Source organism: Panthera leo, chromosome B1 (genome assembly GCF_018350215.1).
Source record: "Panthera leo isolate Ple1 chromosome B1, P.leo_Ple1_pat1.1, whole genome shotgun sequence".
Lineage (NCBI taxonomy): Eukaryota > Metazoa > Chordata > Mammalia > Carnivora > Felidae > Panthera > Panthera leo.
Genome location: NC_056682.1, coordinates 162,258,379 through 162,272,224, shown reverse-complemented (window position 1 = coordinate 162,272,224; position 13,846 = coordinate 162,258,379). Strand labels below are relative to the sequence as shown.

General features: G+C 46.5%; 1 protein-coding gene across 6 annotated transcripts in view; it reads right to left on the bottom strand.

Annotated features, from left to right (window-relative positions):
• LNX1 (ligand of numb-protein X 1) overlaps positions 1-13,846 on the bottom strand; it is a 123,584-nt gene that overhangs the window by 15,314 nt on the left and 94,424 nt on the right. For all 6 annotated transcript variants that reach the window (XR_006201953.1, XM_042936368.1, XM_042936367.1 and 3 more), the window contains 2 exons: positions 12,352-12,723; positions 614-748 (listed from right to left, as the gene is read on the bottom strand). Coding sequence is in view for 5 of the 6 variants with exons in the window: in XM_042936368.1 (XP_042792302.1) it covers positions 614-748; positions 12,352-12,723 (507 nt within the window). In the remaining variant the exon portion in view is untranslated. The remainder of the gene's footprint in view (positions 1-613; positions 749-12,351; positions 12,724-13,846) is intronic.

Genomic DNA, 13,846 nt, shown 5'->3' with positions numbered 1-13,846 from the left:
GGTGCACTCTGCTTCATTCACATCGTCCTACATTTTTCTCTGACTTTAAATGCCACAACACAGGGCATATGCTTTCTCATTCGCCCCATTCCCCACCACTCCCTAATGTTACATGAACTCCAAGTGTATATATGATCTTCCCAGTTCTTCTGAAAAAAAACAAAAAAACAAAAAAAACAAAAAAACGAACGTACTAAAATTAGCAGGGGAATTGTTATTTTAATTTTCAGGCAGATTGGGAACTTCAAAAACCAAAAACCAAGCGAATCTCTTGTTTCATTTCAAAACGAATGAAAACGGTCCTCAAGCAACGCGACTGTTGGAAAAACATGACATCTCTTTGGCTTAGACTAGAAATTAGGTCCCCATATGGAGTCTGCAAGATCAGGTTTCAAAACTTGCCTGCACCTTCTTCTCTCTTGTTGGGATGGGAGACACCTGTTATCTCACTGGGTCTTGAAGATGGGACCTCGGGCTTTTTGTTTCACAAGGCAAGTCAAACAGTGTTTAAGTGATGAAGTCCAGAGAGTACGCTTAGAAATGTTAAAGTGTTCAGCCTTCCCAAGCAATTGCTTCCTGCAGGAGGAGTGGACATAGCCTGGCTGGGGCTCACCTTGGGAGTATTGCTCCTGTCCCCCGGCCCCGGGGACTGGCTCCCGTTGCTGTCCCAGCCGGCTTCCTGAAAGATGTCAGGACTCTGCAGACGAACCTGGCGGGACACGACGAGGTGAACGCGCCTTTCACTGGCCTGGGTAAGAAGACACAGACGTTAGCCACCCTCAGAGCTTCCATCCAAAGCACTGGGCACCAGGGGCTTACCAGGATGCAAATTTTACTCTACCTTTTTTTAGAGAGGAAAAAAAAAAAATGGTGTCTAGTATTTCTCATGGCAGTGCCCATTTTATAATTTGGCAAGAGCATGAGACTCATTTCCTTTACTTTTTTAAAATTTTTGTTTAAGAGAGAGAGAATGGGGAGAGGAGGAGAGGAGAGGGGAGGGAGGGAGGGAGGGAGGGAGAATGAATGGGGGAGAGAGGGGGAGGGGGAGGGAGAATCTTAAGCAGACCCCATACTCAGCATGGAGCCTGACTCGGGGCTTGATCCCACAACCCTGGGATCATGACCCGAGACGAAACCGACAGTTGGATGCTCAACCCACTGAGCCACCCAGGTGCCCTTCCTTTAGCTTTAAATCAGGTAAGGAAACCTACTTCAAGGGAAAAACTAGGGAAGGTTTGATGCATCCAACAGTTTTTGAAAAGACATCATCGAACATGGTTATTTTTCAGAGATGGCTCCTTTGCACACAAGCCACGTCTGAAGGGCCTTCCAGATAGAACCGAGTATATGGCGTAAAGTTGCAGCTCAGTCTAAAACCCAGGCCAAAGGTGAGCAGGACAGAAAAAGGAACAGAGTTGGTGGTGGCAATGCTACCAACGTAAGAGTAGAAATCCCGCATGTACAGAATTCAACATTTGGGCACAGGAAAGGAGGAACACTTTAGAAATACAGGGATGAGTCATAGTGCAAATGCAACCCGCTTAAGGGCCTTTACCCTGAGCCTTTATCTTTCATGTGGCTATCCCCAGTTTTGACTACTATTCCCCTCAGCTATCAACATCGATGCTTGCACACAGCATTCCGGAGAGCAAGTACGTTGCTTACTGGGGAGAGTCTATTCCACATCGTAAATTTACAAATTGGATTTGTGCCACAGATGAATTTCAGATCTGCTTGAGAGCATTCAGCGTTATTCGCAAATTGCTGACTACTGAGACCCCAGATCCGCGGGGCAGATAGAGGAGACATTAATTAGCCCTGTGAAGTGCAGATAAACAAAGCTCCCTGATGGCCCGGAGTGGATTAGAAAGGTCCCCAGGAAGGACTAGGATTGGGCACGAGAAGGAGAGAGGAGTACGTTTTGGGGGTTCCTCTCTTCATGTCATCCGCTGACCACCCTTCACCTCCGCAGAGACGGACATTGCCTGCCTGCCTTCTCCATTTACAGGTATGGCTGCCAGACTGTGGAAAAATCTGGTCGTGAAGGAGGACCTTGTTTTTAATTTTTTTTTTTTAACGTTTATTTTTGAGAGAGACAGAGACAGAATGTGAGTGGGGGAGGGGCAGAGAGAGGGAAACACAGAATCCTATGCAGGCTCCAAGCTCTGAGCTGTCAGCACAGAGCCCGACGCGGGGCTCGAACTCACTGTGAGATCATGACCTGAGCCGAAGTCGAACACTCTAACCGACTGAGCAACCCAGGTGCCCCAGGAGGACCTTGTTTTTAAAACCTGAAGCAATCAAAACCTCGTCAGTGAAATCCCCACGGTTGTCCAACACTGCCCAGCCCAAACCTTCATGATTTTGCATGCTTGTATTAATAAACATTTCTTCTCAGGGCTCTCTTGAAACTTAGGGATCATCAACTGGGTAGCTGTAAGTCAGATGAACTTTTAAAAACAGCTGCTAAAGTCCACTAAATGTGGCTATGGTGAACGTCAAGGTGGATGGTGGGCCAGTTGAGTTGACTCATCTCAAATAAATTACAAAAATCCTACTGAACAGGCCCAAAAAGCAAGTTCAAGTTCTTCATTTTCCTTCCCATAAAGCCCAGTCATCACTTTTGCTGGTCTACGTAATCAGTATTTCTACACCTTTCCTCTGTTCCTTGCCTCTCTTGAATCCCTTGGTATTTCTCATCACATAAAAAGCTTGCATCAGAACAAAAACTAACAAGCTCAGGAAACAATAATGCGGCAAGCTGACATGAAGAACTGTGGTATTAGCCAACTAAATGCAATTCTTGGAAGAGTATTTTGTAATAATGTTTCTTTATCCTGTAAGCCTCACTTTTCCTAATGAGGTTATCGCTAGGAACTTTCTGAAGCAAAAATTCCTAGTGATAAGCAGCAAAACACTCAAGTCAAAACTCCAACTGCTGAGCCCAAATTTGCTCTTTATCTCCAGGGAAAGTCCAATGTTTTGAAGGATCTCAGCAGGGGGTTTGTCTTTGGCCCGCACATCGCCATCACGTTCACTTTGTGAACGTGAGCAGTCATGTGTGCTAAGCATCTCCTAAGAATGGAGAAAATCTGAGCTTTTCATATCAAATCAACTTGCCAGGCAAAATTCAAAATGCCAAGGAGCAGCCTGCAAGAGCTGTTTAATTCACATTTGCAAACACAAATTTCTCACTGGATTTTCAAATGTCGACTTTGGCATTAAGTTGCCGGCAGGAACAACCCTCCAATAAACGAGCCTGGTATCCATTTGCTTGGAAATACATTCTCCGCAAGGCTGGATCTGTGGCTCTTACCGGCCACCTTACAAATTGTTCTCAGGGAGACTACTGGCTGCACTTTCTCTCCCAGTGTTTGAAGTTGTGAGGTGGAAACTAGGCTAATGTGTTTGTACTGGCTCTCGCCTCAGCAGCAGCTGGGTGCAGTGTTGAGAAACAGCCCTTGTTAGAGAGACAAGTGAGAGCTATAGTTGCATTTATAATAACGTGAACTTGCCTGTACTTAGTGCTCCATCAACAAAGATTTTAATGAGAATTTCTTTAAAAATAATTCATCCTGCATCCACATTCCCCACCAGCTTCTTTTCCAAGGATCCCAGAGTTAGGCAGTCTAGCTTTGGGTTTCAACGTATAGTCGTGGGGATGGTTCTCTCTATACCGTTTGGGGTTGCCCCCTCTTGGGCTCCCTTCCACCAATTGTTCAAGTATCATGGTCAGTTCATCTATCCTGGGCTCACAATGCCTTGGGAAATTGGGGACCACTGGTTCCATGTAATTAAAAAGTCACATATAGCACTGCTAGGAATTTACCCAAGGGATACAGGAGTGCTGATGCATAGGGGCACTTGTACCCCAATGTTTATAGCAGCACTCTCAACAATAGCCAAATTATGGAAAGAGCCTAAATGTCCATCAACTGATGAATGGATAAAGTAGTTGTGGTTTATATACACAATGGAATACTACGTGGCAATGAGAAAGAATGCAATATAGCCTTCTGTAGCAACGTGGAACTGGAGAGTGTTATGCAAAGTGGAATAAGTCATACAGAGAAAGATACCATATGTTTTCACTCTTATGTGGATCCTGAGAAACTTAACAGAAGACCATGGGGGAGGGGAAGGGGGAAAAAAAAAGGGAGGGAGGGAGGCAAACCATAAGACACTCTTAAAAACTGAGAATAAACTGAGGCTTGATGGGGGGTGGGAGACTGGGGAGGGTGGGAGAGTGGGGAGGGTGGGTGATGGGTATTGAGGAGGGCACCTTTTGGGATGAGCACTGGGTGTTGTAAGGAAACCAATTTGACAATACATTTCATATTTTAAAAAAGTCACATATACAGAAGAGATGTCAGGCATCATCTAATCCAACACGTTCTCTGTAACCCATATTCTAATTCCCCCACAAAATCCCTGTCACGTTGTCACCCATCTCATGCTTCGGTGCCTCCAAGGACAGTGAACTCACTGCGTCCCCAGGCTGCTTGCGCCATACTTGGCGTTAATTAGAAAGTCTGTCCTCAGGCTGAGCTAAATGTACCATTTTCTTGCTTACCCATTGGCTCCAGTGATGCTCTCTCGGGCAGCCCCAAATCAATTTCCATGTAACAAACTTATTTGAAGATAACATTCACTGTTCTCCCTTGGCTCCTTTCCTTTCCAGGTCAAGTATTTCTAGTTTCTTTAATATTTCATATGTTTTCAAGTCATCTCAAAAGCTTGACAAAGTCTGGACTCACTCTAATAAAGCTGAGTGGGGCGTGTATCTGCAGAATTGGACCTGGAAGATCCAATACAGAGTAGTCTTTTTGCTGATGGACCAGCTGCCCCCAGGACCTCCATGATGGGCCCACTTGGCCATGTCATATATGCAGACGCGATTATCTCTGTGCCCTATGAAGCCAAGAACTCCATAGAGGTCTGTCTTCATTATTACTAATTAAAAGATTACTGATTAATTAAAAGATGATGGATTAAAAGATGCCCTCACTAAGGGACACATTACATCAATGAAACCTAACTCTGAGATCACGTATGGCACACAGACCATACGTGGCAATACAGACAACAGGAGGCATCAGAAGAGAGTTAGCAGCATAGAGCCTGATGCATTTTTTTAAAATGCGTATTTATTTGGGGGGAGAGAGCAAGAGTGCACACATACGTAGGGAGCGGCAGAGAGAGAGGAGGAGCCAGAGAATCCCAAACAGGCTCTTCGCCATCAGCGCAGAGCTGGACGCGGGGCTCGATCCCACAAAACCACGAGATCATGACCCGAGCTGAAATCAAGGGTCAGATGCTCAACTGACTGAGTCACCCAGGTGCTCCACAATTTTAAAAGAAGACTTCAAGAATATCTTCTATGGGGGCGGCAGCAGCTATTTTAGTGGGCAAAGAGCAGGAGTCTGACCAAGGAAAAAGAAAATTAAGGAGGGGTTGAGGGAAAGTGGTGAAATAGGACCTTAGGACTAGACCGAGGTAGAAAAAGAGATTTGAGACAGCAATTTGGTCTCTTTTTCCCTCTTGACCATAGCTCCATATTCATCCTTAGGCTGCCAGAAGCACTTCCTTTAAGCGCTAAGATATTAACGACAGTCTGGTGTACATGGGATCATACAGAGGTCAGCGACAAGGTCAAAATAAGAATTTAGTTCTTGTGGCTGCTGCTTGCTGAGTTGGCAGAATGACCCAAGTCCTTTGCCTCAAACATCACTTCTTTTATGGTATCTAATTTTTTTTTTAAATGTATGTTTATTTTTGACAGAGAGAGACAGAGCATGAGTGGGGAGGGGCAGAGAGAGAGGGAGACACAGAATCTGAAGCAGGCTCCAGGCTCTGAGCCATCAGCACAGAGCCCGATGCAGGGCTCAAACTCACAGACCACGAGATCATGACCTGAGCTGAAGTCAGATGCTCAACCGACTGAGCCACCCAGGCGCCCCTCTTTTATGGTATCTAGAAGTTACTCTCGTGGTTAATGTTGTTCCATGGTGTTAAAAAAAAAAATTCATGTGTGGGGGGGTATGGAGTTGGAGAAAGGGCAGTAAAGTTCCAAGATTCTCTAATATTTGCAGCATGTGGCGATGTAGGAGATTCACTCCAAGAATTCAAAGCTGAAAAGCTGTACAGTTTACCAAGTCATGCTTTATCAGGAATGCATGAGATTTAGAGCTGTATATAAAACTTATCTGGACTTTAAGAATTCAGCTCAAGAAGACTGTTACTAAATCTGCGCATTCTTTAACCATTGTATTACATTTATTACAATGCCATGGTAAGAAAATATGTTGAAATGGGGATTTGATTCTGTATTAGTGCTGTATTGTGCTGATCTGTAAAAAGCACATTGACCTATCAGGTCTTATTTCATTGGCAGTTCTTCCTGGTTTCAAGGGACAGAAGTGCTCTTTTTTTTTTTTTCCCCCAGTTACGCAGAACGCACGAGCTGGAATCACGTATTCAGAACAAATGTCGGTAATATGAGCAGTCCATTATTTGCTTTCTGGCTCTGTCCAGAGGCCTCTCACATTCTTTTTAAAAGTCTGTAGAGCCTAGTTGTTGGTTGTTCTTGATAAAATCACTTCTCATTTAAATATTAATTCATGCAAAGGGAAAAAAAAAATCACACATGTGTGCATTATGAAATTAGTATTAAGGAAAACCTGTGTGTCACCACCTCTACAAATGGCTTCAAATTGTTTTTCAGCTTCTGCCTCAAGTCTGGGGGGGGTTGCCTAGAAACAAAAGGCACGAGAGCAATACTCAAATTTGAAATCCATAATTACTTCGTTTATGAATTGCATATATTTGATCTCCCACATACGTTCGTAACTCACTGTTCCAGAATTGCAGATAGAGGAGAGCATCTCAAAATAGGTACATCTGTCAGCCTAATCCATTTGCACACTGATTGGTGGGTTGAGAGATGCTGAATCGCCATGGTGAGGGAAGTCGAGATCTCTTTTTTCTCCCAGGGTCTCAAATCTTCGCTCTGTATTTCTTGGTTCTCAGATTTTAGGTAGGACACCAGACAGTTTCACAAAGCTGTCTCCTTCCTACGATTATTCTAGATATGGCGCTCAAAGAATTACGAAACTGACAACGGGGGGGGGGGGGAATAAAGTCGTCCTGTTGTTCAGTCAGTCAACTCCTCCCTACGTGAAACTTCTGTGTCCTTAGGGTTTCTCTTCCTAGAGTTGCCGACTAACTCCTGGGGTCTGGCACCCGGGGCTGCTGAGTAAGTGGGGGTTAGGACTCCGCATATGTCAGTTGGTCAAATTTAAAACAGTTGTGGCTTCTCTGTAATAACTTTTCCCTGAAATAATGGAGAAAAAAGGCAAAAGTGTGGTACTGTGGGAGAAAACATGACCAACAGGACATGTTGTCTGGGAATTTCTTTCTCAGGCAAGTATGATTCATGGGGTAGATACACAAGGGCCATGCAGCTAAGGATCGCTTGGTAATTTGAGTCTCAACCTTTGAAGGGTATTACGTTTAATTCCCCAGCCTGGTGTGCGTTACAAGTATCACATAAATAAAATCCACTCTTGAGATTGCTTAACTGGGTTTTCCCAGCACTCTACTTTTTCCATTTCTTTTCCAACTAGCTTTGCCCAAGCCTTTAAAAGATCTTTTTTTCCCCTTTCCCCTGCTTATAAAGCACATTGGCTTTGTGAGAAGACTCTTTTAGGAAGTCCCCCTGTTAAGCAAGATTTTACTTCATAAATTTCTCAGGGAAAAAATTTTTTCCTCTTCTGCTATTAATCTACAAAAGTAGAATGCCATATGTAATCAAAAATTTGTCCAAATGGCATGAGTAAGACCGTTTTTCTTTTGCCTATTGCCAAGTGTAGTTGGCAGATTACCTCTAGAACATGAGCTGCACAGACAGACCTGCAGAGGAAGTTGACAAACACAATGTGCACGAAAATTGACGATCACCTAAAAGTCTAGTTTCAAAGAAGAAAAAATCACGCTTAGTGTGCAGTTTCTTCGTGATGAGGAAAAAGGCTCTTCCTTGTCCATGGGTTAATGTTTTCGGAAATACTGTCTTATTTTCTGTTCTCACCCATTGACACAACAGGCTACACCCACCTGCCAAACGTGGACTTCATTCTATTGGAGATCAGAGATAGGAATACATTCCAAGCCCTAGAAGGCCAGGAACTGCGTCAGTCTCGCTTTCCACTGTAACCTACACCTCTCGGCACATAGAAGGTGCTCCACCAGTAATAACTGAACAAATTCAAAAGGACAAAATGTAGAAATTCCATCTTGGGGACAAACAGCATGTAAACGTTGATTTGGTGTTTGTTCTTCGGTAAATGGTTTGATGAAAAATCCCTAGGAGATGGGATGAATGTATAAATCCGCTCTTCTATATATTTACAATTTTAGAACTTGGCTCAATGTATCCATTCAACAACTATCGAGTGTCTGTTCTTGCCAGGCATTTCTCTAAGTGCTTGAGATACCATATTGTATTCTTCTATACTATGTTGACAGGTAATAATTCGTTGGTGGGAAGAAATAAAGCTGATTAAATAAGGGATCTAGAGCTGGGGGTGGGAGAAGCTATTTTAAGTGGGCCTGTCAGTGAAGGCCTCCCTGAGGTGAGGTCTGAGGAAACACCTGAATGAAGCATGGCAGTTATACAGTTATTTGGAAGATTCTTCCAGTTAGAGGGAGAGCGAGAATGCCAGCTTTGAGGTGAAAAAGGTCTTGAAATGTTTGAGAAGTAGTAGCAAGAAGGCAATGTGACTGAGGATGGCCGGGCAAGGGTGAGAATACCAGAGATCTTCTACTTTGCTTAAGAAATTAATTTGGAAGGATAACTAAAGGCCAGATTATGTATGGCTCTGTGGGCCGTTGTTAAGATTTAGAAAATTTTAAAAAATACTTTATTTTATTTGAGAGAGAGAGAGAGAGCGCACACACATGTGCTGGGGAGACAGAAGAAGAGAGGGAGAGAGAGGGAGGGGGGTGAGAGGGAGGGGGAGGGAGAGAGGGAAGGAGGGAGAGTAAGAGAGAGGGGGAGGGGGGAGAAAGAGAGGGAGGGAGAAAGAGAGAGGGAGGGAGAAAGAGAGAGGGAGGGAGAGAGAGAGGTGGGGGGGGAGAGAGAGAGGTAGGGGGGGAGAGAGAGAGGTAGGGGGGGAGAGAGAGAGGTAGGGGGGGAGAGAAAGAGGTGGGGGGGAGAGAAAGAGGTGGGGGGGAGAGAAAGAGGTGGGGGGGAGAGAAAGAGGTGGGGGGGAGAGAAAGAGGTGGGGGGGAGAGAAAGAGGTAGGGGGGGAGAGAAAGAGGTGGGGGGGAGAGAAAGAGGTGGGGGGGAGAGAAAGAGGTGGGGGGGAGAGAAAGAGGTGGGGGGGAGAGAAAGAGGTGGGGGGGAGAGAAAGAGGTAGGGGGGGAGAGAAAGAGGTAGGGGGGGAGAGAAAGAGGTAGGGGGGGAGAGAAAGAGGTAGGGGGGGAGAGAAAGAGGTAGGGGGGGAGAGAAAGAGGTAGGGGGGGAGAGAAAGAGGTAGGGGGGGAGAGAAAGAGGTGGGGGGGAGAGAAAGAGGTGGGGGGAGAGAAAGAGGTGGGGGGGAGAGAAAGAGGTGGGGGGAGAGAAAGAGGTAGGGGGGGAGAGAAAGAGGTGGGGGGGAGAGAAAGAGGTGGGGGGGAGAGAAAGAGGTGGGGGGGAGAGAAAGAGGTGGGGGGGAGAGAAAGAGGTAGGGGGGGAGAGAAAGAGGTAGGGGGGGAGAGAAAGAGGTAGGGGGGGAGAGAAAGAGGTGGGGGGGAGAGAAAGAGGTGGGGGGGGGAGAGGGGGGAGAAGGGGAGAGAGAGAAAATGAAACTTAAGTTAGGCTCCACACTCAGCATGGAACCCCTTATGGGACTCAATCCAGGACCCTGGGGAATCATGATCTGAGCCAAAATCATGAGCCAGACGTCAATTGACTGAGCCACACAGGTACCCCAAGACTTGGAAATTTTAATCTAAGTGTCTTGGGAAGCATCAGAGAGCTGACCACAGGAGTGACATGATGGGACTGACATTGTAAAGTGGCCATCTAACTGCCATGTAGAGAGCAGAGGTAGAGAATTGGGCGCAGAAGCAAGGAGACCAGTTGGAAGGTCTCTGGTGGAGACCGAACACTGATGGTAGCTTGCCTGATGGGAGCCATGGACATAGTGAGGAACGGATCACAGAAAGAGCACGTGGAAGGGAATAAGGGATTCTTCTGGCCCAAATTACTGGGCAAATGGTGCCATTTCTAGAGGCCGGCAAAAGCTGAGGAAAGAGCAGGTTTGACAAGGAATAGAGTAGGGAGAAGTCAAGGATTTGATTTTAGACATTAAGTTTGAGATGCCTTTAAATGGAGATACCAAGCAGGCAGTCGGTTCTAGAAGGGTGGCGTTCAGAGGAGAAGTCGAGGCTGGACATATGAATTCGGAAACTAGATGGCACAAACTCCAGAAGGGAAATGCCTCCTGTCACTCTGATTCTGTTCTCCACCTGATCCACAGGCCATGGCCTTAGGCCCTGTTTAGGGAGATAAACATCCATCAGGTTGTTAATCACCTTGAAAGTGGAACACCACCAAGATCCACAGCTCGGGGGCCAAGACAGCACATGTGCTTCCTTTCCCGGTGGACAGGGGACGGAGGGAGAGTCCCCTTGCCCCCTTCTGCCTCATGCTGTCCACGTACAAAAGGACAGTGTCATCTACCACTTGCTTCTCCCCAAGGAAGAGGCAGAAGATGCTCCACACGACAGTGAAGAGAGCTGCCGACACCCGGAAGAAGTCCATGGCCGGAACCCCGGGTAGGGAGGTCAGTGTGTGCTTAGGTGACCAATTCTTGAAAGCAGGCTCAATCTTCTGTCATCTTCAGTGGAACTTGGTACAAGGTTCAGCCAAATATATACTGCTGACTCACTGTCTATTCTTGAAGTATTAATACTTTAGTCACTAACTAGAAGCTGACGCGGTATGCCAGGTAATTGCAAATGCTTCATAAGATAAGTCCTCTAATCTGTCCCCTCTCCTATCCGCTCTCCACTGCCTCTAGAGGAATCAAGAAAATCATGTCACCTCCTTTCTTAAACCCTTCCAATGACACCCCATGGCCTTGAGGATACAGTCTGAGCTTCTTAGGGTCTGGTCCTTGCCTGCCACTCCTGCCTCGTCTATGGCTGTTTTTTTTAATGTACTCCATGTTCCTGGTATTAACCCTTTTCCTAACCAGCTTTTCGGGAAATGTTCTTTTGTGTTGTATCCCCTTCAAATGACCCTTCCTTCCTTGTCTACTTAGAGGCCTTCTACTGATTCGTCCAAGCCCCAGTTCAAGGTCTTCTCCTCTATTAAGAATTCCTAGGCCCATGCAAGCAATAATCTCTCCTTCACGTGAAACAGCACTGTTATTAATTTCTCCGTTATAGTACTAACACACCATATGGGAATTATTTACAAAAAGTCCATCCCCCATACTACACTGTGGGCTCCTTTGAGAGAGCAGCCTAAGAGGTCATCATCTCTGTGTTCCCTGTACCTGATGCATGGCTAGGCAAGCAGCAGAAACTTAACGTGTTTTGGCTAAATGAAATAAATAAATGGATTAGGAGTACAAGAGCACAGAACAAAGCCTGTCCTTCGAAGAATAAAGATGGCAGCTCATCATGCATTAGAAAACCATGGTGACCCAGGGAGAGCCAACAGGATACATGCTGGGGCTTGATGATGGTATACCAGTCAGGAAAGTGAATTAATTTGAACCAACATCAGGTTATTGGGAACATAACTTGCCTGCCTCTCTTTTGAGAGGCCTTCCTAAAGGTTCATACTTGAGTTCCGTGGGTTTTCCAAAGTGGCTGGACTCAGCCATGGAGACGGGGATTATTAGCTAATTCCCTAGTGGTCTCTGTCCACAGGATTCCTGGAGGGCATATGGCACCGCTTCTCATGGGAGTTAGTACAACTAGAGGACTTGGGTATGTCCAGAATGTATCTGAACGACCCTTCGGTCTGCAAACAACATACGGGCTATAAGGATGACCTTAAGTGATCTTCACCTGGTCAGGTTGCAGCACATAACCCTAAGTGTTTACAGGCAGTCATATTGGTTGGCAGTCATTGGTTTATAGGCAGTCATGGTTGGCGACACTTAGGGAATGTCCATGAACCTGAGACACATCATTTGCTTGAGTAATGTTCTTACCTGGCCCTTCAATCTTGATTCCTGGGAAGGGGGGCACTACACGTTACATGTGGTAGTAACATGGCAGGTAGGGCAGGTTAATGAGCATACCACTCCTGATGGCAGTTTCCAGCCGAGATCTTGGCAATGCCCTGTGACTCACCTGAATCAGATGAGCTGCGCTTTCGGGACTGCCGTACCGAAGGTCATGTCCATTGATGGCCAACACACGGTCGTTCTCCTCCAGCTGACCATGTCGGTCTGCTACCCCACCATCCAACACGTTGAAGATGAAAACCCCGGGCTCATCCACCCTGCGCACCAGTTTTATTCCAAGCTGCTCCTCAGGGCTGCTTTTGTTGAGAATCACATGGAAACTGTCATCGCGGGGTCCATAGGCATCCAGTGCCTGTCCATTGCTCCTGCTTTGGAACTTCTGCTCTCGCAGCACAGTGAGCCGCAGCACGCGACAGGGCTGCCGCAGGAGGCGAAGGGCGTAGTTGTGAGGAACGTTGCTGATGTCCATCCCATTGACCTGGCAGGGGGAGACCGGAAGTCAGAACAAATCAACCAGCTCCACTTGCCACAACACTTCCTAAAAGGCCCCGGGCCCACAGCATCAGCAGCATCCTTCCTTAAAGACTGCTCTGGTTTCCCACCTCCTCCTCTGTCCAAATACCTGCATACACCCGCCTTCCAACATTACTCCTAACCCTGCTTTCCTTCAGCATCACTCGCACCTCCAGTTCAGATCTGTCTCGCTGGACGCCATCTTTCTTCAGGCTCGTTCTTGGACAGGCCCCTGGATTTATCTGTACAAGTCCCAACCCTCATTCCTGTTGCTTGCCAAACTTAGTGTTCAGCCGAAGGGGTGGAGGTGGAGAGGAGGGTGGAGAAAAAAGGAAGAAAAAGTAGGAAAAGGCAAAAGAAGAACATTTCCCATGAAGTTCAAATGATTATACTAAACTCTTCAGATCAAACTGAGCTGACACTTTTCTTTCCAAAGAGCTCCAGATGAATTGTTCTCCCTGGGGCCTCCATCCTGGAACTTGAACTTCCAGGCCCCATCACTGTGTGTGTGTGTGTGTGTGTGTGTGTGTGTGTGTGTGTGTGAGAAAAACAACCTCTGTATAGTGTCAAACAAATGGATGTGACTGCGTTTCTAGGCTCTTACTGAAAGGCTGGATCACTTTATTATGCTACTTAAATGTTCTCAAGCTCAACCCTCTCATTTGTGCCTCGTTAATTATCTGTAGGGCCGATGCCACATGGGGCTCTCTGGTTTTAATTACTCTGGCTAAGCAGGCCCAGCCTGGAGGCTACAGCCCCTAATGGTAGTCACCGCTCTGGCACCCCGCTGTGCAGTGTCTGAAGGACAGGGGCCCCACAGAAGAGAGACAACCTTCTTGAATGTCTATGGTTTGGTAAGATTTCTCGTACTCGCAGTCGATTATTAGTGGAGGCGTGACGTGAGATTTTAAGAGGCCCTCCTGCACGTACAGTCATCAGTTTTTTGCTGCCTCTCCAGGGATGGAGGGGGGCTCTCATGCACAGACAAGCCTCACCACCTTTGTCCAAGCACAGGTGAGCTCAAAGCCCTTGCTCTGCTCTGTCACGTCTGCGTCTGGTCATCCCATCGCACCCAGGCCGAGAGAAGG